Genomic DNA, 22,768 nt, shown 5'->3' with positions numbered 1-22,768 from the left:
GAAATGACTTCATTGGGTAACAAAGCTTAGAGTCATGTCTTTTCTAAATCCGGAAACGTTTATAAGAGGGCTATCATTGACACGTTATATTAACTTATACTTCCTCTGTAGACTTCAGAAGGGTAGAACTCTTCATGTGGTGCCAAAGTCACAAGACACCTGGAAGGGGGCAGCCACCCTAGTGGGCAGGTGGGGGTGGAGACCAGATGCACCTGGACAAAGGACAAAGAATTCTCACTTCCCCCGGAAGGGCTCTGCATTCAGCTGCCTTGGAGATTTCTCTGAATTCCACCAACCCTTTCTTATCACTTCCTGCCTTGTTTTCATTTTTTTTCCCACTTAAAAAAAAAATCAGTCTAGAAGTTTCTCAGGCATATACAGGGTATCCATTAAAACACACACATATATACAATACTAAATACTTAAAATCCTGAGGCAGTTTTAAAATAAAGTATTTTGTATTTATCTTTTTATAAGAACAACAATCCATTTTGCTCTTGTGATTTTTGACTTTATTATATTTATACATGTATAATTAAGAGTTGACTAGATTCTGCAGACATTTCATTACATATTTTTTTTAACTTCAATTTTCCAGTTTCCTTATTTTGGAAGCCCACTCCCACCTGAGGTCCTTGAACCTTTCTAAGGCACTTGAACTAATGGTTCTTTAGCCCTGGGGGCTATGACAACAGCACAGGAATCCTGCAAACCCGACCCAGTTCCTCTTCGGTAGAGAGCTGGAATGAATGAGTGAATGAACAAATGAAGTCGCTCTCTGGTCTTCTCTGCCAGGCCCGTTTGCTTCTCGTATTTTTGGAATCTCAGCCCTGCCTAAGAGGCTGAGCAAGCAAACATCCAACAGAGGCGGGTCACCAGAGGAAGGAAGCATCAGTAAGGGGGGACTCCGGCCGCCACAGGGTTCCAGGCTGAGTGCAGCCGGGTCAGGACCGAGCTCTAGCGCCCAGCCCGAGCGGCTCCCCTCCCCCACTGCAGGTGAGCCGCACAGCAGCGGCTCCCACCCACTGAAGCTCCAGGGTGACGTCAGGCCTCAGGACCGCGCTCCGGCCCCGCCCCTGCAGGCAGCTCCGGGGGCCAGCGATTCCTCGGTGAAAGCCGGTCCCGCTGAGGGACCCAGTGGCTGCGGCAAGCCTACGGGCCGCAGAACGCTCGAGTGGGTTGCAGCGGCGGCCCGACGCAATAGAGAGACGTGACCAGTGGGAGCTGGCGGCTTGTGCTGCGGTACACCTGCCCCACTGTCCACCCAGCCCTGACTAGCGCAGCGTGTACACCCCAACAAGGTCGGCGCTCTCTGCCTCGCGGGATCGCCTGGCTCCTAGTTTCAGCTGTCCATCTCCCTCCAGAGTCAGCCAATCACCCGCCAGTGCCCCGGCCGCACCTCCCGGAGACTCTGACAGGCGTGAGTGGCAGCCTATGAGATTGGGAGTCTGTGGGTCTAGGTCGGGAGCGGGAGCCAATGAGCATCATTCCAGGTGGGTGGAGGGAGCCGGACTTGGGAAGGTAGCTTCGTTCGGGTTGCTAACGTCTTTCCTGGGAGATGGGCGCGCAAACCGACCAGTGGGTCTGGGGGCAGCGGTGATGGGCGTGGAGCTGGCCCAATGAGGGTGGGAGTGGGTGGGGCAGGCGCGAGCAGCAGTGCTAAAGGAGCCCGGCGGAGGCAGCGGTGGGTTTGGAATTGAGACGCTGGATCTGTGGTCGCTGCTGGGGACGTGTGCCGGCGCCACCATCTTCGACTGAAGGTGAGACGTGCAGTTGCCCGGGTCCGAGTGCGGCGTTCCGGGAGTGGGGACGGTTGAGGGAACAGGAGGGGAGGAACCGGGGTTGGGGAACTGGGCGAGCCTGGAGCACAGAGACGGAGCCCAGGCGGGAGCTGGGAAAGGGAGACTGGGCAGTGGAGAGCGGAGCTTGTGGAGGTGACGGGACCCCAGTGTATGGAGATGAAGAGACCCCTGGAGGGGTGGGAAATGGGGTCCTTGAGAGTGAGACCCCTTCATGGACCAGAGCCAGGTTATACGTGAGGATGACCCTTGAAAGGGATGAGAATGGAGATCTTGGGATGGGGATGCAGGGACCAACTGCTGGTTGCATTGGATCCCTGGAAGCGTGGGGTTGGGAGGTGAGTGCCCTAATAAGAGGCCGGAGGTGCCCGGCGTGTCTATCTCCTTTTAGGAGAGGACTGAATCCTGGGATGTGATATTGGTGCTGGGGGCCCGGGAAGGAAGGGGACCCTGGGTGGGTTGCACCGTGGGTTAGGTGGAGTTAGATTTCCCCGGGTGCTACTGAAAGGTTCTCCGAAGACTCAGAAGGCGGACCCTGGATCTGTGCGGTTTAGGGACCAGTGGCCTGAAACTGCATGGTCTGGGGAGCATGCGACGGATGAGAGGCTCCAGAGCTGGTCTCGGGAAGGAGAGCTGGTGCTAGACCTCATGCCACGCTCGCTGGGGACCGTGGTGGACCGGGAGGTGGGACACTGGGCGAGGCCTGGGCCGTTGGGGAGAACGAGGCGGGAAATGTGGCCCGGGCGCGTTGTAGCGGAGCGGCCGAGGGGGAGGGTCAGCCGTCGCCTCTGGATCGCTTTATTGTGTAAGTGATCTGGTAATGGCTCGCCACAGAATCTCTCCCTGGCCTTCTGTAGTTAGGATGTCATACTCTGATCCTATAAAATCGAAGTGGATTTGGGTCGGAGGGAAGTTGAAGCTGTGGAGTCCTTGGCGTTGGCGGGGCTTTGTGGGCCTTTGGTGGGCGGATGCGGCCCAGGGACCCGAGAGGCCCCCAGTCAGGCCTCTCTGGGAACTGGGGCCTTAGGAGGTGGCCACTCGGTGCGTCTGACCTGAGCTGGTGAGGTTTGGGTAACGGGGTCTCTGCCTACGACCGTTATCTCTTGTTTCTTGGGGCCTCTGCAGCTCTCTTCAAGATCACTGCGGTGGATGGAAGGGGGTGGGGTAGATTGGGGTGGGGTAAGGGAAAAGCAGGCGGAGTAGATCCAGACTGCGGATGGAACAAAGACTGCTGTTTTTGCTGAATAAAATAATACTAAATATAATACTTTAGCTATGCTAAGATTTTTATTTTATTTTTTTCAAACATTGAAACTAAGGATGCTTTGGGTGAGGTTTAATTATTCCTGATAGTATCTGACTCTGGAAAACTTTATAATCTATTCATTGTTCCATCTCCTAATTAATCTGCCTCAATTAACTATTCTTGTAGCCCCGTGCATTTGATGTTTAAGTATGCCCTGCCTGTCTCCGGTTCTGGAAAAGTGGCCATTTTATGTATCTCTTTACTTCTGCATCTTAAATTCCGTTCTTCCCGTCCTTATCGGCAGAAAGCATATGGTGCAATTGTGTGATATACCACACGCTCTTGCGGCAAAAGGAGGTGACCTGTGAGTGCTGGGCTATGTATTGGGGCTCCGTAGGGAAATCATGACAATGAAGAGACTGGATAGAGAGGGAGATGGAGGAGAATTTGAAGGGCGCGTTGTAGGGTGAAAGACTCTCCCCGTCAGCTTTTGATGTACATTGTTATCACATATGAGAAATTAAATTCCTGCTTTGAGATCCAAGTTTTGGAAGTATTTTACTAATGGGAGCTAGTGCAGGGCTTCATAGCAATCTTGCTTTTTGCATTAGTGATTGGTTAAGTAGAATTTTGATAGATGGAGAGGTGTGTGCAGTCCTGTAATGCCAGTGGCCTTGATGGTAGACAGTTCTCATTTAGTTCATCCGTTTTAGAAGCATCCTCTAGGATGGATAATTTGTCACTATTTCGTTTGCTTTTCTATATTTGTTGGTCATAAAATTGAATTGTTTTCCTCTGCCCACACCTACCTTGGGTGTTGGGAGGCAGCTGAGAATTTTGCTAGGGGGCATTTCATTGGAAGTAAAAAATGACCTGGGTGGATGTCCCAGAAGTGGTCGTCTACAGCCTATGTAAGGGATGGGAACTTTAGCTCTATAGGAGGCAAATTCATATAGACACTGATTAATGATTTAATTATGATTAGTTATTTCGGTGGCACCAGCACTTCCAGACCTTCTGCATGTCTGTCTATTACAGACTTTCCTTTTTTCCCCTTTTTTCTTAAATGTAGGCATTCTCCTTCAAAGTATAAAATCTTTGCCAGATTGTACTAATGTGCCCATTGACTAAACCTATAATCTTTAACTCGTTATTGATAGACAGGCTATTTAAATTTGATAGCATGGTATGGATACTACCTGTCCTTTGAAATTTCTTCCCTTACCAGTCCACTTTCATTGTTTTAGCTTGGTCTCTGGGCTTAGGAGGACCACCTCTGCTACTTGTGACCTCTGCTGTGTGACCTTGGGCAAGTTATTTGTCTATTTTCAGAATTCTTCATTTGTAAAGCAGAGTTATTAATGGAAGCTATCTTGTACCTCTCTTCTGCGGACTAAGACCTTGATATACATGCATATATATATATATATATATAACAGTGTCTGGATGTAATTAGGGATGTATAACAAGATTATTTGTTTTTAAAAAAAAAAACTCTGGTATTACCCTTTCAGCAAGGCAAAATATTTGCAAGTGGTACATGTTAAATACCATTGTAAAATCAGATCTAATACCAAATGTGCAGTGGAGTGAAAAAATACAATATACTTGGCAAACAAGCAGAGAGCTAAACTAAGGAAAACATCTTTACTGACCTCATGAACTCTATGAATTAAGCAGCCCAGGAGCACATCCTACCTGCTAAGTAAGCCTTGTGGTGCCCTGCTAGGTAGGTCGAGGAGTCGGCCAGAAGGGCGGGCAGCAAGGAGAGTTAGGAGAAGGAAGGATTGAATTGCCAGACTGACCTGGAAAGAAGGCGTGAAAGGGTAGCATTTGGGTCAGGAGGGAAGGCTTTTGGTTGTGGGGAGTTGAAGTGAATTATAAAGATGGGGACCATTTATATCAGGTAGGTCTGGATTCTCTGCCCTGTACCAGGGACCAGGCTAACTGACCAACACCACACAGCGAGGAACAGGTAACTGTCCCCCTAGGGTTTAGTGCAAAAATGTGGATGTATTAAAAATACAAATAATTTGTAATCTACTACTCAACTTTTAGACGCAAAGAATTGACTCCATTTAAAAAATAGATGAAGTTGGGCATGGGGGCACACAGCTGCCATCTTAGAATTTGGGAGATGCAAATAGAAACTTTAGGAGTTCAAAACCAGCCTCACCTACACACTGACTTCTAAGGCAGCTGCCTGGGACTCAAAAACCAAAAAGGTGTGTGTATATTATCTTTCTCCCACAAAACTAGGAACATGTGGTAATTATGAAATTTCATAATTGATGAGGGTTTTTCCACGTTAACTAGCATTTCAGCATAGTAAACATGTACTAATAAATTTTAAATGCCCCCATTTGATAAAATACCCTTCCCTCCAAAAAACCGTAATGTACGTTACCTACTTGCTAAATAAATCACTCTAGTTTATAGCTGCCTACCAAATTTAAGCATGTTTCCACATCCAAGGTAAATTAATGTGTGCAAACCTACAGATGCAAGGATACTTTCCAAAGTGCCATATGCTCATTTTAACCAAATTTAAAAAAAAAAAAAGATAAACTCATTTTGTTATAATTTTGGGTTTTTTTTTTTTTACACTTTTAATAGATTCTGTACTTCCAAAAGGTGGAGTGTCTGGACCTATTATTTGGCTTCAAATTCGCCTGAGCTGGTCGCCATGCTTCTTTGCACTGTGCCTTTAAATGGGAAAGCCTTGTTAATACTCAGTAACAACCTTCAGTACCCGTGGCCACAAATATCTTCTATATTGCCCACTCTCTTTTATTAGCCTAGGAAGCAAATGCAGGTTTAAGATGTAACACACACACAAAGATAAAAAACACACTAGCTACTCCATTTGAAGGTGTATTAATAACAAGAATCACTTTTTAGGGGGAGGGGAGGTTATTTTATTTTATTTTAAATCCAAGTCCATATTCTTTCAAACATATCAGCACATTCTTTGTATCAACTATGAATGAGCTTTGGATGCTGGCTTTCAACCTCCTTTCTCTTCTAAGGTGCCTGCTGGTAATACTGGTAGACAGCACTGTGGAGTAGTGGTTGTGAACAGTGCTCCAGGACCAGTAGCATTAGAATCAGCTGAGAACCTGATAGCCCAAGTGCAGTCTTGGGCTGGGCTTACAGAGATGGTTTAGCAGTTAAGAGAACTTGTCCTTGCAGAGGACCTGGGTTCAATTTCCAGCCCCTACATGGCTCACAATCATCTATGACTACAGTTCCGTGGGATCTGACACCCTCTTCTGGCCTCCATGGGCACCAAACTTGTATGTGGTACACATACATACGTGTAGGCAAAATACTCATACACATAAACTAAAATAGTTTTTATTTATTTATTTATTTATTTTTTCAAAAGGGGGCGGGAAATAGAGACTTACTGAATGAGAAGCTCTGAGGGTGTGGTCCAGCAATCTGAGTGTCAGTAAACCTTCTCTGTGCTGCCAATGCCTGCTACAGTTTGAGACCTACTGCTCCAGAACATGAGGGATTATAACTCATTAACATGTAACAAATAATTTCTGAAGGATCATAGCTATTTGGTTGAAATAAACTCTTATGAGGGGTGAAAGAGGCTAGCATCCATACCCACTGTTAGCTAATCCTTCAGGGTATAGATGGCCCATTTGAGAATCTGAAGGAAGCTGTGGATTGACTCCTTAGAATAGCGCACAAATGCACACACACGCTGAAAGTCTTCATGGTTTATACACCATTTTAGAGGGTTCTTGGACCTTGAGGTTTATTTATAGACTCAAGGTAAATGACCTATTTACAACTTTGGATGACTGTGATTTCTCTATGCAACCTACAAAGGATGCCTTATATTGGTCCTTTCACTTACAAACAGTTCCCAATATTTCTGGCAAGAGGGGGAAAGGGGAGAAGTAGACCTGATAGAGCAAAAGTAGGTACTTGGTTTCTTGGGTTGATTTGGATGAAGTCTTAGAAACGTCTATAAAATTTGGAATAATTCAAACTTGGAGGTAATAGCAAGAAGCGTTTGCTGAGAGTCTAGAAAGATGCTGTCAGGAAAGAATGACAAGTCACATTAGGAAGGTGCATGATGATCCTTTGATCCGAAAGGTTAATTGCCCAAGTCTAGGAGAAGTGTTTAACCATGACATGCGTGGGGATTTTGCTTCTCTCCTTAGTACCAATAGTCAGTGAGCCCTAAATAAGCCACCTACAGCTTGAGCTCTGTGGGTTGTAACAGCGACAGAACACACCTTTCCTCAATATGGTGTCATTTACTACGGATTCTTTTTTTTTTCTGTACTAGTTAGATCATTTCTGGAATTTTTGCTTTGAGGCCATACACGGTTAATGGACGACATGGTGTTGTGTTACAAAACTTTTCCTCAGGAGACATAACACACATCTACTCACCCCAGACAGGGAGCCCACAACAGACCAAAGAATAGATACCACCAAATTTCAACAGGATGAACCAATGAGCTTTATTGGGGTTCCTTTCAGGAACATGGGTAAGGGGTTGCAGGAGCAGAAATGACTCAAAGACAGCTGTATCACCAAGGCCATCCCTGTATGAGTTGACAGCTCAGAAACCTGGGGACCTGGAACATATTGCTTAGCATGCAGGCAGCTCCATAGGTTGGAGAGTGTCATTTCCAGGTTCTTCAGTTGGTCTAAACCTCTTCCAGGCAGTTCAGCTGGTTTCTAGTTCTTCCAGGAAGCTGGTCTTGTTTCAGGAGTCTTCTTTACCTCTACGCTTGCATGAAGGTCTTTTTTACAGCTTGGTTCTGCTGCATCAGAGACTCTTTTTAGGGGCTTTTATTGCTTACTCTGGCAGGGAAGGGCCTAGTGAATGTGCTTAGTTTCAGGGACTTCCTGAATGTATTATGAGTTGTTTACCTTCCTGATTAAGGAGCCGTTTTAATCTGGAAACTTACACTACACATGGACACTTTGTTGAGAGGCGAGTGTAGTGGAAGGTGGAGATGCAGGAGTGGGAACAGTTGTGGGATACAGATGGAGTCCTGAGGAGTTGTCATGACATGCCTGAAAAGCTTGGTTGGAGGCAAATTGTACATGTCTTCTGTGGCCCCCATGTTACAGATTAAAGGACCATAGCGAAGGTCTAGGGGAATTCACTTGAGTCTTGTTTGAAGATGAACTAGAAGGCATAATTTAGTTCTAACTGTGTGTCTCTCTCTCTCTCTCTTCCCTGCTTCTGTACTGAGGGTGGAACTGAGCTATACCCTGGACCTGGTTCTTTGCCCTCTGGCAATCATCTTTAGGTTTTGTAGCTATGGCCTGTAGTCACACTAATTCTCGTACCACTCCATGAACCTTTCATTATATAATCTTTGGTTTTTTGTTTTTTCTTCCGCCTTTCCCTTTCTAACTCCTTGCTTAATTTGTGGTGAGGGAGAAAGAAGATAGAGAAAAGGTCATCCAGAAACTTTGTTGCTTGCCTCTGCATTTGGTAACTGAGGGCAGATCTCGTATGGTCACCAGACAACCAGAGTCATGATTAGTGGTTACCCCTGAAGTTTACCTTGGAGAATGGGGGGTACTGTGGCTGTGGGAGGGATACTGGGCTCTTTAACTGGGTATTTTATGCTTACTGAAGGTTTTACTTAGTTTCTTCGAAAGTCAAGCTTGTAAATTGTTTTACATGTTCCAAGCATCTAATTCTGCCCTTCTCTTCCAGAGGCAATTACTTTTGGGTCCTTCTGTTTACAATGGCCCAGAGAACTGGACTGGAGGATCCCGAGAGGTATCTCTTTGTGGACAGGGCTGTCATCTACAACCCTGCCACTCAAGCTGACTGGACAGCTAAAAAGCTGGTGTGGATTCCATCGGAACGCCATGGTTTTGAGGCAGCTAGTATTAAAGAAGAGCGGGGCGATGAAGTTATGGTGGAGCTGGCAGAGAACGGGAAGAAAGCAATGGTCAACAAAGATGACATTCAGAAGATGAACCCACCAAAGTTCTCCAAGGTGGAGGATATGGCAGAGCTGACCTGCTTGAACGAAGCCTCTGTCTTACATAATCTGAAGGACCGCTACTATTCAGGACTTATCTACGTGAGTATTTCTTCTCACTATCCGTGGGAGTGGTACCTGAGAAGTAATCTAATTTATGTTATGCATAAGGCTTAACCACTTGAGAACAGAGGTTCCCAGCATCTTGTTTGACATTCTATTTCTGATAAAAATAGGAAGGTATTTGCTTAACCAGCTCCTCTTTCTTTCCCATCGTTTCTCTGCATAACACGTCCTTGCTGTCCTGGACTCGCTTTGTAGACCAGGCTGGCCTTGAATTCACAGAGATCTGCCTGCCTCTGCCTGGGTTAAAGGCATACACCACTGTGTCTGTCCTCTTCTACATATTACCAATTCAAAGTTTAAATGACTAGATGTACTGAAATAATGTTTGAAGACTGCTAAAGAGGGGCTCTGGAGGGTGGCATGCAAGGGAGCGTGTGGCAAAAGGCTAGGGAATTTAATCATCACTGGGCGTTCATTTGCAGGAGGAGCCAGGCAAGGAAGAGTAGAAGAGCAAGGGGCGCCAGGCTCCAAGGTTTCCGTGCAGAGCAGGAGCAGCTTCATTTGGGTGACAGAGGCAGAGGATGGATGCTGAGGAAAGGGTTGGGGATGAGACTGAGGCTAAGGCTGTCCTGGGGCTGGCATTTATGTTGCAGGTGCCAATCTTGTCTGTGCATAGAAGTTACTGAAAACAATTGAGGGTAAAGCAGGGGAAGAATGCCAAATACTGCAAAGCATCTAGAATGGGCTAGATGTCATGGTTCATGCCTATGATCCTAGCGACTGGGAAGAGGGGTGTAGGCAGGGGGACTTCCATGAGTTAGAGGCCAGCCTTGGCTAAAGAGTATAAAACCCTGTTTCAGAAAGTTACAAGGGCTGGAGAGATGGCTCAGGGGTGAAGAGCACTGGCTGCTCTTCCGAAGGTCCCAGCAACCACGTGGTGGCTCACAACCATCTGTAACTCCGGTTCCAAGGGTTCCAATGCCCTCTTCTGGCTTCCATGGGCACCAGACAAACTAGAGGTGCACAGTCACATGTGCAGGCAAACACCATGCACATAGACAATAACAACGAAATACCCTAGAATGACAAATTAGACTTGAGGAAGTGGCAGACAGGGGCCAGCACTGAGGAAGGTTACATGGATGAGACTAGGACAGATTTAAAAGGCATGGACATTGAAAGGCTGGCAGTAATGGCATTGAAATTGGGAATGTGTGGTTGAATTTTGTGCAAAGAATATGCTACTTGAAGCCTCAAGTAATTCAGAACTCAGTCGGCCGGAACCAGTGTTCCTGAAGAATGAGTGTATTTAAGTAACATTACCTAGCAGTCACTGTCTTCAGTGCCCTGAATTTGTGAGATGTCCTATAAGGGAATGAAACAAGGTTACAAACTAGGCTGGAGGCAGAATGGCTTCCCCAGTGGGTGGGTGAAGGCCTCTTTGAAAAGGTAACATTTGGACTGGAGTCTGGCTGGTGAAGGAACCAGCAAAAGAAAAGCTGAGAACTGAGTGGGTTTTGAGCCCCTCCACCTCCTCTTCCTTTCTTCTGAGAAGTAAGGTATAGAAAATGAGAGGAAGAGGCAGCCTGCAGTGCTGGAAAAGCAGGTTAGGAGAGCAGACAGACCTGGAAAAGAGGAGGAGCCAAGGAAAAGAGATCAGCAGAGGAGCAGCAGTGGGAATCCAGTGGGTGACACGCAGCAACACTGTCCTCTTCCTGGCTCTGATTCAGCTTTAGGCCCGTGGGGGCCAGGCAACTTGTATATGTATTACCAGCACAGTACGAGTACAGCTTAGTGATCATCTTCAGAGTCAGGCTGAGGAGGAATGAAGGTCTAGGCAGGAGGGTTCTGTGACTGTGTTAACTACTGTTAACTATTACTGTGAGGAGACACTATGACCAAAGCAACTCTCATGAAAGAAAGCAGTTAATTGAGATCTTGCTTGCAGTTTTAGAGAGTTAGTTCATGATCATTGCGGGAAGCAGACAGTCATGGTGCCAGAGCAATAGCTCAGAGTTTTACATTCTAATCCACGGCAGCAGTCAGAAAGCCTGGGACTGGCTTTTGAAACCTCCAACAAGGCCACACCTCCTAATCCTTCCCAAATTGTTCCACCCTTGGTGACTAAGCATTCAAATAAATGAACATATGGGACCATTATCATTCATCCCACAATGTCAAGGGCAGAGAATTTAGTATCATTGAAGGGCAGAGTTGATGAGATTGAGGGAGTCGTATGATGTCGCAGTCAGATGTGGACTTTGGGGATTTGAGAGCCCCTGAGCTTTGGACTGACGCCTGCTGTGGTGACCTTTGCAGGCCTGGGAAGGTGAAAGCACAACCAAGAGGCACTGGAAGGACTGAGAAGATAGCTTCTCACAGGCCGTTCATGCACTGCTCGCACGAGCATGAGGACCAAGTTAGATTCCAGAGCCCATGGAAGCTCAGGAAAGCATAAGCTTATTATCTCCCCCCCCCCCCACCCCCCCAGTGCTGAGGAGTTGGAGACGAAGAGTCTAGAGGGCTTTCTGGCCACCTATCCAAGTCTAATTGGTGAGCCCTAAGTCGTCCCACAGAGAGCCTGTCTCAAAAAATAAGTACCACTGTCCTGAGGAACAACATCTGAGACTGACCCATCTCTCTCTCTCTCTCTCTCTCTCTCTCTCTCTGTTTCTCTGTCTCTCTGTCTCTGTCTCTCTCTGTCTCTCTCCCACATGCACACATACACACACACACTAAAGGACATTAGTGTGGACAGGGGCCAAACTCTTTGTAGGTTCAAGGCTTTCCTTGATCCCTTGATTACATCGGCGGACACCATAGATGTCAAGGAGCAGAGAGAAGGGAGGACGAAGGGGGAGATACTGCCCTGGTACAAGGGGCACAACGAAGGGAGAAGCTGCTGAAGGTACAGTGCTTGGCATGTCCTCATCACTCACATGAAAAGCTGTGGGTGGTAGGCCATGCCTGTCAGCTCAGCATTCCAAGGCAGAGCCAGGAGAAGGGGAGGAGAGGATGGAGGTAGCTGGTTGGCCAGCCAGTCTAGCCAATCAGTGAGCTCCAGGTTCTGTGAGAGACCCTGCTTCAAAAAATAAAAGTGAGCATGTTGTGCTGCACATACGCACATGCAGGCAAATCATTGATACATAAAGTAAATAAGTCCAAAACACAAATAAAGTAGATGATGATAGCGGAAGATACCTGATGTTGCCTTCCGGCCTCCACACATGTGCGCTGGTGTATGTATATACACATGCATTACAGGCTGGTGCACATATATCCACACGCATTGCACACACAATGAGGATTTGTAAATAGTCTTCATGGTATTTCGAAGTCTATGCAACTGTTTTATGTCTATACTTTTTTCCAACCTTAGTGACAACTGAGTGAGATTTTGAGCTTCTTTTCAAAGTATGATTTCTAGTTCTCTACAGAAGGACAATTTTGTTCCTCCTCAAAGTATTAAGTTCACAGAAGGGGTTAGGGAGGATGGAGAAAGGTTCCCACCCTGAATTCTGGCTGGAGCGGTTGACATTGGGGCTGGGAGAGCCGCCCTTGCTATACTTGTTTGGAACTAACTGAGTAGTTGAAATTGTCAGTTGAGGTGCCATGGTAGAGACAGATAGCCTGTGCTTTGGCCATAGCACGAGTGGAAGATAAAACAGCTTCCTTCAGACAGACTTGGCTGCTAGCAAGCTTAGTGTGTTCTTTCCACCTACTCTCCCTAACTGCCAAATTCTCAGATCACTAATTTTTATCTTCCCTCCTACAAAACCCACTTAGAACTGTAATGCTCTTTCTAACACACACACACTCACAGATGTGATACGTAGCTTTTTGTTACTTAGTTTTAAGTATTTTCTGATTTCTGTGGCTTCTTCGGCCTCTGGATCATTAAAGGTGTATTTTAACATTTCCAAAGGTGGTGGTGTTATTTTCTTTTTCTTGTTTTCCTTTTGTTTTGATTGTTGTTGTGTTTCTGGTATTTTTTTAGGCAGGTTCTTATGTGAACATGTTCATATGTGTGTAAGTGCCAGTGACGGCTGGAGGTCAGCATGATGTATCTTTCTCAATTACTTTTTACTTTTTTTGTTTGTTTGTTTTTTTCCGAGACAGGGTTTCTCTGTGTAGCCCTGGCTGTCCTGGAACTCACTCTGTAGACCAGGCTGGCCTCGAACTCAGAAATCCACCTGCCTCTGCCTCCCAAGTAGGATCAAAGGCATGCACCACCACCGCCCGGCACCTTTTTTTAAAAAAGATTTATTTTTATTTTATATGTCTGAGAGTTTTGCTTGTATGTATGTATATGTGCTGTGTGCATGCCTGCCTACCTGTCTGTGGAGGCCAGAAGAGCATTGAAGTTACGGGCAGTTGTGAACAGCCATGTGGGTACTGGGAACTGAACCCAGGTTCTCTGCAAGAGCAGTCAGTGCTCCTGACCACTGAGCCATCTCTCCAGCCCCCATTTATCTGATCTTTTGACACAGAGTCTCTCACTGAACTTGGAGCTCATTGACCAGGCTGGCTACACAGTGAACTCCAGAGATGTATCTACTTGTCTCCAGTGTTGGGGTTGGAGCTGTATCCTACCACGCCTGTTGTTCTTTATGAGTGTATTGGGGTCCAAACTCATGCACACACTTTATTGACTGAGCTGTCCCCTCAGCTTTTTGGCTTTTGAAGGCAGTTTTTGTTTTTTTGGTTTGAGGATTTTTTTGGTTTTTTTTTTGTTTTGTTTTGTTTTTTTTGGGTGTTTTTTGCCAGGTTATTTTCAAACTCAATGTGTAACAAAAGCTAGTCTTGAACTCCTGATCCTCCTGCTCCACCTCCCATGTTCTGGGATTACAGTCATGCCACCATGCTCATTTCAAGTGTTAGTCTTAGTTATCCTTTTACTATTGATTTTTTTTTTTTTTTACGATTTATTTATTTATTATATGTAAGTACACTGTAACTGTTTTCAGACATTCCAGAAGAGGGCGCCAGATCTCGTTAGGGATGGTTGTGAGCCACCATGTGGTTGCTGGGATTTGAACTTAGGACCTTCAGAAGAGCAGTCAGTGCTCTTAACTGCTGAGCCATCTCTCCAACCCTTATTATTGATTTTTTTTAAAAAAGTAATCACAAAACAAAGATAATGTTCATATAATATCAGCCTTTATTTATTTTATTTGCTCATTTGTTTGTTTGTTTGTTTGTTTTTGAGGCAGGGTTTCCCCATGTAGCTCTGGCCAACCTGGAACTCACTATGTAGTCCAGGCTGACTTTCAACTCACAGAGATCTGCCTGCCTCTGCCTCCAGAGTGTTGGGGTTAAAGGTGTGCACTGTCATGTCTGCCCTACTATGTGGCTGGGCTTTGGCTACTTGTTGGCTTCTTTTTTTTTCTTCCAAACTTCTCCACCCTTTTCCCACCCTTTAAACCCTCTAACCCTAGATAGGAAAAAAAAATGGATAAGAAGGAAAGGGGTTGGTGTTATTGATAGACAAATTCCTGCTGGTTAGGGTCATGGAGTTCCTTGGGGCAAGTTTGATCTTCACTGGCAGGATATCTAATTTCTTCTTTACTCACAGCTACTTGGCAAACCATGACAAACAGCAACCAGCCAACCACAACAACAACTCCTCCACTCCCCCCCCACCCCCACCTTCACCCCCACACCTCTTAGAGTCATAGCATTTGTATACCCTCTGAAAAGCCCTCGGAATTCCCAGCATCACACAATCACAGAAACCATCTGCAACTGGCAAAGTCACACCACTGCTAGAGCACCAGACAAATCATAGTCAGCTGCTGTGCTATGGATGATCTAAAGCAGCCCTATATTCCATACCTGAGATTAATTAAAATGAAACCACATTCTTAATACTGTGTTATTAAAGAGATCAGAATTCTCACTACCCGGCTAGTCTTTATTTTTATTGAAAATTCTTTTTTTTTGTAAATGTACTCTCAGCTTGAAGAGTGTTTTGTATGTTTGTAAAGATTGTATATTCTGTTATTGTTGGATGTACATACAGTTCCATGTATGGCCACTAGATGAAGAGTTTAAGTGCACTAGTTAATCTTCAATCTGAAGCTAAGAAACAGCTCAGTTAGTAGAATGCTTGCCACACAAGTCTGAAGACGAGTTCAGCCCCGAGAACTCACATGAACAAGCCAGGCATGGTGGCACACATATATCCTTGGGCTTTCTGACCACCAGGCTAGCCTACTTCCTGGGCTCCAGGCCAGCAAGAGACCCAGTCTCAAAAACCCCATGTCACCTGGCAAACACAGAAGTGGATGCTCACAGTCAGCTATTGGATGGAACACAGGGCCCCCCATGGAGGAGCTAGAGAAAGTACCAAAGGAGCTAAAGGGGTCTGCAACCCTATAGGTGGAACAACAATATGAACTAACCAGTACCCCTGGAGCTTGTGTCTCTAGCTGCATATGTATCAGAAGATGGCCTAGTTGGCCATCATTGGGAAGAGAGGCCCCTTGGTCTTGCAAACTTTATATGCCTCAGTACAGGGGGACTCCAGGGCCAAGAAGTGGGAGTGGATGGGTAGGGGAGTTGGGGGGGGAGGGTATGGGGGACTTTTGGGATAGCATCTGAAATTAAATGAAGAAAATACCTAATTAAAAAAAAATGCCGATAGCGGCTGAGGCCTGAGCTTGTCCTCCGACTCCATAGGTATGCACCTGCACACACAAAACTTCTCAAGTCTGATGTTTGTCTGTTTGTCAGTTACAAGAAGGATGGGTTAAAATCTCCCATCACATTAACTTATAATGTACACCTAGAGTTTAATTTTGCCTGGTTTTGTTTTCATGCAGTGTCTGTGGGTTTTGTCTTGCCTGGTATTGCCCTTTAAAGATGGGGCCCACTGCTCTGTGTCGATGGCGTTGAGCAGTCTTCCAAGTGTGGTCAGTGTGGTTTCCTTAAATCCTCTTCAGGGGAACTGAGAGGTCACGACTATTTTTATAGCCATTATGTCATTTGCCATTTCACCATTGACATTTGTACCGCTGGTCCAAAGGCAGCGATGACTAAAGCCCACGGTGCCTTCTCATGGATAAAGGTAGTGACTGCAGGCTGTGTTCTCAAAGCTTTGTTCTCACTGAGCTTTGTGGGTAGCTTAAAACAAATCCAGTTTTACTTGAGAATGTCCTTGATAAAGCAGGGGAAATTACTGATTTTATTAAATCTGAGCCCTTGAGAGTACATCTTTTTAATGAATGTCCTGTGTGAGGAGCTGAGTATGCATTAGCGCCTCTGCTGTGTAGGGCGAATGGTGGCAGCCTGATGAACAGCGGGTGTGAGCGTATCTCAGTTAAGCGCAACTCGCTGCTGTTTTCATAGGCTACATGCTTGTGTGCTAGGAGGATTGAGAGGTAGATTGGGGTTGCGTCTGCAGGGATGTTTGGCAGACATTTCCTTGAAAACAAAGTGAGGCTGTTCTTGAAAGAAAAGAAACTGGTGGTATTTGGTTGTCAGGAGTGTAATTTGAGGGTTTTGTAATTGTTCTTGTTTTGCTGAGACAGCTTCCTCTTTCCCAATTCTGTGTGTGTGTGATTTCCTTCATGTGCTCAAGCAACACAATACAATCAATCACAGTAGATTAAATACAGAAACAGATCCATAACCTGGACTTGTCTGGGGTCGTGATCCTCCTGCCTCAACCCCCTGAGCACTGGGATTACTGGTATTGCCCATCACATCTGATGGTAAAATTTGAATATCTTTGTGATAGTCTGCCTGATTCCCACCACTCCCAGCAGTCTTTCCATTTTTGTTTGTAGCAGTTGCCCCTGGTTGTTTATGGTTTATGGTTGGTAAGTCCTTCCTGTTTCAATATAATTTTAGTATCATTTGCCATTTGTTACAAACAAGCTGCATAAAATCCTGTTGATTTTGTTATTGTTTTGTTTTGGGGGACTTTTCTCTGGGTAGCCCTGGCTGTCCTGGAACTTGCTCTGTAGACCAAGTTATCCTCAAGTTCACAGAGACCCACCTGCCTTTACCTGCTAGGTTTAAGGCATGCACCACCACTGCCCAGGCCCTGGTAAAATCTTCATTGGAGCTTTTACAAACCAGCTTGGGGAAGAAATGAGATGTTTACAAAACTAAACCTTAATTCCTGATCAACTCATATATCTAGTTTATTTTTTCTATTTATAACTTTCTTTGCAAAAGCTATGTCCATATTTTTAAAAAGCATCTTTCATTATTATTTTTTTTTAAATTTTATGTCTATCTGTGCCCAGTGTGCATTCCTGCTGCCCAGAGAGGCCAGAGGAGGGCATCAGAAGCCCTGTAACTGGAGTTACAAATGGTCGCGAACACTGGGCTTGGCCCAGGTGCTCTGGAAGAGCAGCCAGTGCTGCTAAGTGCCGGGCAGCTCTCCAGCCCGTGTCTAGATCTTGTTAAAATTACCTTTTGAGTATTTAAGTTTTTTTCTAGCCACTATTTAAATAGTTTGGTTTTCTGTTGTGATAAAACAAACACCATGACCAAAGCAGTTTGGGAATGGAGGAGTTTATTTGGCTGATCACATCAGGGTAGGGACTCAAAGGCAGGAGCTGATGCAGCCGCCATGGAGTGGTGCTGCTTACTGGCTTGCTCCTCCCGGCTTGCTCAGCCTGTTGTTCCTACACAACCCAGAACCACTTCACAGGGGCATGGCACCACCCCCAGTGGGCTGAGATCTCCCACATCAATCATTAAGAAAATGGCCTACGGACTTGCCCACAGGCAGTCTAGTCCAACAGAGGAAATTTCTCAATTGAGGTTTTTGCCTATAACTGTAGCTTGTGTCAAGTTGACAAAAACCCAACCGAGGCAAATCGTGTTTAAAATTTTACCACTTTGGTACATATAGTGAGAACATATTATAATATATTCATAATTATTACCATTATGTAGAAATATTCTGTTATACAATTTTTATATACTGACTTTGTGTTCAGGGGCTTTGCTGACTTTATTCATTGTTTATAATGGTTCCCTGAAGACTCTTGTGGAATGCCTTCACTATCTGCAAATGATGATTTTGTTTTTCTTTCCAAGTCTTACACATTTCTGCTTGCTTTATTATATACTATTAGGATCCCTCCCCCCAATGTAATATTTTTAAATAAAAGTATTAGGAGACATTCTTGTATCATTTCAAATCTCAGGAGTAATTTTTCAATATTTCAAAATTAAGAATAGCACTTGCAGCTGGGTATGGTAGGCACACTTTTAATCCCAGCACTCAGAGGCACATGATCTGAGTTTTCGGTCAACCAGGTACACAGTGAGACCCTATCTCAAAACAAAAACCTCTTACACTGTGCAGAGGTGGCCTTAATCTGAGTCCTCGGGAGGCAGAAACAGGCAGAACTCTTGAGTTTGAGGCCAGCCTGCTCTGCACAGTTCATTCTAAGACAGCCAGGACTACAGAGAGAAACTGTGTCTTAAAAAAATATTAAAAACAAATAAACAGGGGCTGGTGAGATGGCTCAGTGGGTAAGAGCACCCGACTGCTCTTCCGAAGGTCCAGAGTTCAAATCCCAGCAACCACATGGTGGCTCACAACCATCCGTAACGAGATCTGGCGCCCTCTTCTGGAGTGTCTGAAGACAGCTACAGTGTACTTACATATAATAAATAAATAAATCTTAAAAAAAAAAACCAAATAAACGACAAAAAAAATTCTTGTCAATGTAAAGGAAATTTCCTTCTATTCTTAGTTTTTATCCTGAATAGATTTTTAAGAACCTTGTTTGAACTTTAACCTGCCAATTTGTTCATTATCAGTGAGATAATAGTATGAATTTTTCTGTTATTTGTTATATATTCCAGAATGTTGAATAACCTTACTAGGAGCAAGGGTTCTTATATCCCTCCTCAGCTCTTCCCTCTCCTTGTCTGGCTAATATTTAGGCTATGTATATCTTGAATAAGACCAACTGCCTTCCTTTTCTGTAATATTCTTGCCGCATTTTGTGTTAAGATTATTTTGTGTCAGGATTGTGGCTCTGTGGGTGCCCATGTAGCTCCTGCAAGAAGGCTCCTGGTCCATCCTCAGCGCTACACCAAAAACTATGTTGGTTTTATGAGATGAACTAGGGCTGTTCGACCTCTGTTCTCTATAAGAGTTTGACTGCGACTCATGTTCACTTAAAAACGAGGATTGCTTTTTTCCTTGGGGAAAGTTTTTCTTTGGTAGATCTGGAGCCTTTCAGACTTTTAAATTTGTTTCAGTTGGTAATTATGTTTCTCTAGAAGTCCATCCACGTCAGGAACACTTTCAAATTTATCGGGGTAAACACTTGACAATACTCTTGTGGACAATATTTCTTGTGGAGAAATCTAGTAATTTTTCTACCCCTTCTCTTTCTGTTTCCCTTCAATACTGAGGGCAGACCAAGGAGCAGAGTCTGCAGGCACCCTGTACAAACATTCCTGGCCCTTAGCTTGATATTAATAGTTTTTTTCTATTTTTTAAAATGACTCACCCAAGGTTCAAATCTTGGTTTTTGGTTTGTTCTGGTCCTTTCTATTCTTCTCCCAGTGCCTACCTCCTTATCTACTTTTCATACCTTTGTTTTTACTTTCTGTGGTATAAATTGTTCATTCTCTAGAGTCTAATATAAATACCTCGATTTTTTTTTAAGTAGTCATTTTCTAATACTTGCTTTTAAAGCTATAAATTTTTATTGCTTTGGCAGTATTCTGTAAATTTTATTTTTTGGGGTTATCATTCAATTAAAAATAACAAGAGTGTTTTTCTTTGATTCCATAGACTATTTAGGACTGAATTGCTTCATTTCCAAACATAGGGGATTGGCAGGCTTGCTTTGTTATTTAACACAACCCCCCACGGATGCTTCTGAGCTTGCTTTGCAATCTGTTTTATGATCATGTGGGTGGGAAAGAATGAGCTTGAAAATCATGTGTCCTCTGACTTTTTTTTGGACCTAGTACCATAAGTATGCAGTGATTTTTGGTCTTATGTTATAGGTCCTACGATTTTCTCTTTTTTAAATCTGCTTTTCTGTCAGTTACTATGAGGAATTTTTCTCTTTTTAGTCCTGTCAATAATTGCTCACACTGATATCATGTGTATAGAGATGTGAATGATCTGTTTTTAGTGACATTTGCTAATTTGATTTCAACATTAGTACTCTGTATGTGTGTTTGGGTGTGTGCTCAGGGATGCTTGAGAAGGCCAGAGGAAGATACAGGTGCCTGCTCTCATTCTCTCCATCTAGTTCCCTCCACATGTGGTGTCTTACAGGGCCTGGAGCTGGGCTGACTGTGAGCATGCGTATGGGTGTGCTTGTGGTGGCTGGACCAGTGGTCTCCGCACACCCGAGCAGTGCTGGGTTATGGTGCAGGGGCACACACACACCCTGAGCAGTGCTGGGTTATGGTGCAGGGGCACACACACCTCTTTACTTGCATTCATGGGATTTCAGGTCCTTGTGATAGAGCTGGAAGGGCTCTCACTTGCGGAGCCACCTCCCCAGCCCTGTGTTTGCATGATCCATTGTTTACAGTCTCTCAGCATCTACTTGACTTTACAAGGAAGATGTCTCCTATTGTGGTTTTGGGTTTTGTTTTGTTTTGTTTTTGTTTTTGTTTTTTCTGAAACAGGGTTTCTCTCCATAGTCCTTGTTGTCCTGGAACTCACTCTGTAGACCAGGCTGATCCGCCAGCTTCTTACCTCCCAAGTACTGAGATAAAGGCATGTGCCACTGCCTGGCAGTGGTGGTACATGCTTTTAATCCCAACACTTGGGAGGCAGAGGCGGCGGATTTCTGAGTTCGAGGCCAGCCTGGTCTACAAAGTGAGTTCCAGGACAGCCAGGGCTACACAGAGAAACCCTGTTTTGGGGGGTGGGGGGAGGCCTGTGCCACTATTGCTTGACAATGTAGTTGTTAATTTTGTCCCAAATTTGACAATATTTTTTCTGTCTTGTTCTTTTAAAACAAGGTCTTAGCATGTAGCCCAGGGCAATATCGAATTCCTTCTGCCTCTGTGTCTCAAGGGAATAACAGTTTTCCTGAGTCTGAGCATCTTTATCTATCTACCTATCTCTCTCTCTCTCTCTCTCTCTCTCTCTCTCTATCTATCTATCTATCTATATATATCTTAGGGTGAGAATTTATAACTTATTCAGTATTGAATTAGGAATTGATAACAGGTTTTAACAAGGAGAATGAGAAATCAGAGGAACCTGTGCAGGCTGTAGTAGAGTGCTCATCAACAGTTTGACAGCTTTAAAAGTAGAACATGTACATGCAATGTAGTGACTAATACATATCATTTAATCTGCTCTCTAGCTTGTTTTCTGGTTGTGTGTGCATACATGCCTTTGTGTGTGTGTGTGTGTGTTTACATGCCTTTGTGTGTGTGTGTTTACATGCCTTTGTGTGTGTGTATACATGCCTTTGTGTGTGTGTTTACATGCCTTTGTGTGTGTGTGTTTACATGCCTTTGTGTGTGTGTGTGTTTACATGCCTTTGTGTGTGTGTGTGTTTACATGCCTCTGTGTGTGTGTGTTTACATGCCTTTGTGTGTGTGTACATGCCTTTGTGTGTGCGTGTGTGTGTATACATGCCTGTATGTGTGTGTGTACATGCCTTTGTGTGTGTGTTTACATGCCTTTGTGTGTGTGTGTGTTTACATGCCTTTGTGTTTGTGTTTGTGTATGTGTGTGTTTACATGCCTGTGTGTGTGTTTACATGCCTTTGTGTGTCTGTGTGTTTACATGCCTCTGTGTGTGTGTACATGCCTTTGTGTGTGTGTGTGTATACATGCCTTTGTGTGTGTGTATACATGCCTTTGTGTGTGTGTGTTTACATGCCTTTGTGTGTGTGTGTGTTTGTGTGTGTGTGTACATGCCTGTATGTGTGTGTGTTCACATGCCTGTGTGTGTGTGTACATGCCTTTGTGTGTGTGTTTACATGCCTTTGTGTGTGTGTTTGTGTATGTGTGTTTACATGCCTGTGTGTGTGTGTTTACATGCCTTTGTGTGTGTGTGTTTATGTGTGTGTGTTTACATGCCTTTGTGTGTGTGTGTGTGTGTGTGTGTGTATACATGCCTTTGTGTGTGTGTGTATACATGCCTGTGTGTGTTTACATGCCTCTGTGTGTTTACATGCCTCTGTGTGTGTGTGTGTTTACATGCCTCTGTGTGTGTGTGTATACATGCCTTTGTGTGTGTGTGTGTTTACATGCCTTTGTGTGTGTGTTTCTCTGTGTGTGTGCGTGTGTACATGCCTTTGAAGGCCAGAGCATTCTTCCTCCTCGGGAACCATCCACCTGTGTTTAGAAAATTATTCTTACTACATTTATTTTATCATATTTAGAATTATTACATCTATTTATATATCTATCTTTGTCTACCTATTATCTATTGTGTGTGTGTATGTGTGTGCATTGACATGTGTGTACATGTGTGTCCTATTGTGCATGTGTGCAGGTTTGAAGACAGGCTGACAAGATTTGGTCTCCTCCACCATATGGACCCAGGATCAAACTCAGTCTTGTTGGCAATCACCTTTCTATGCAGGGCCATGCCATGTCCCTTTATCTTGGGACCTGGGACTCACTGATTAATCTAGACTGGTTGGCCAGCAAGCTCAAGGGATCTGCACACGCGCACACACACACACACACACACACACACGCACGCA

The 22,768-nt window shown here is 44.6% G+C and overlaps 1 protein-coding gene across 2 annotated transcripts in view; it reads left to right on the top strand.

The window, feature by feature from the left end:
• The first annotated feature begins 1,502 nt into the window (after nucleotides 1-1,502).
• Nucleotides 1,503-22,768, top strand: part of Myh10 (myosin heavy chain 10) — a 128,765-nt gene continuing 107,499 nt past the window's right edge. For both annotated transcript variants that reach the window (XM_085829910.1, XM_085829909.1), the window contains exons 1-2: nucleotides 1,503-1,760; nucleotides 8,753-9,128. In XM_085829910.1, coding sequence (XP_085686036.1) covers nucleotides 8,784-9,128 — 345 coding nt within the window. In that variant the 5' untranslated portion in view covers nucleotides 1,503-1,760; nucleotides 8,753-8,783. The remainder of the gene's footprint in view (nucleotides 1,761-8,752; nucleotides 9,129-22,768) is intronic.

The sequence above is a fragment of the Mus caroli genome, unplaced genomic scaffold, assembly GCF_978045245.1.
Source record: "Mus caroli unplaced genomic scaffold, Mus_caroli_1 scaffold_13, whole genome shotgun sequence".
NCBI classification, from domain to species: Eukaryota; Metazoa; Chordata; class Mammalia; order Rodentia; family Muridae; genus Mus; species Mus caroli.
The sequence above is the reverse complement of the archived record's forward strand: the minus strand, read 5'-3'. Positions and strand labels throughout refer to the sequence as shown.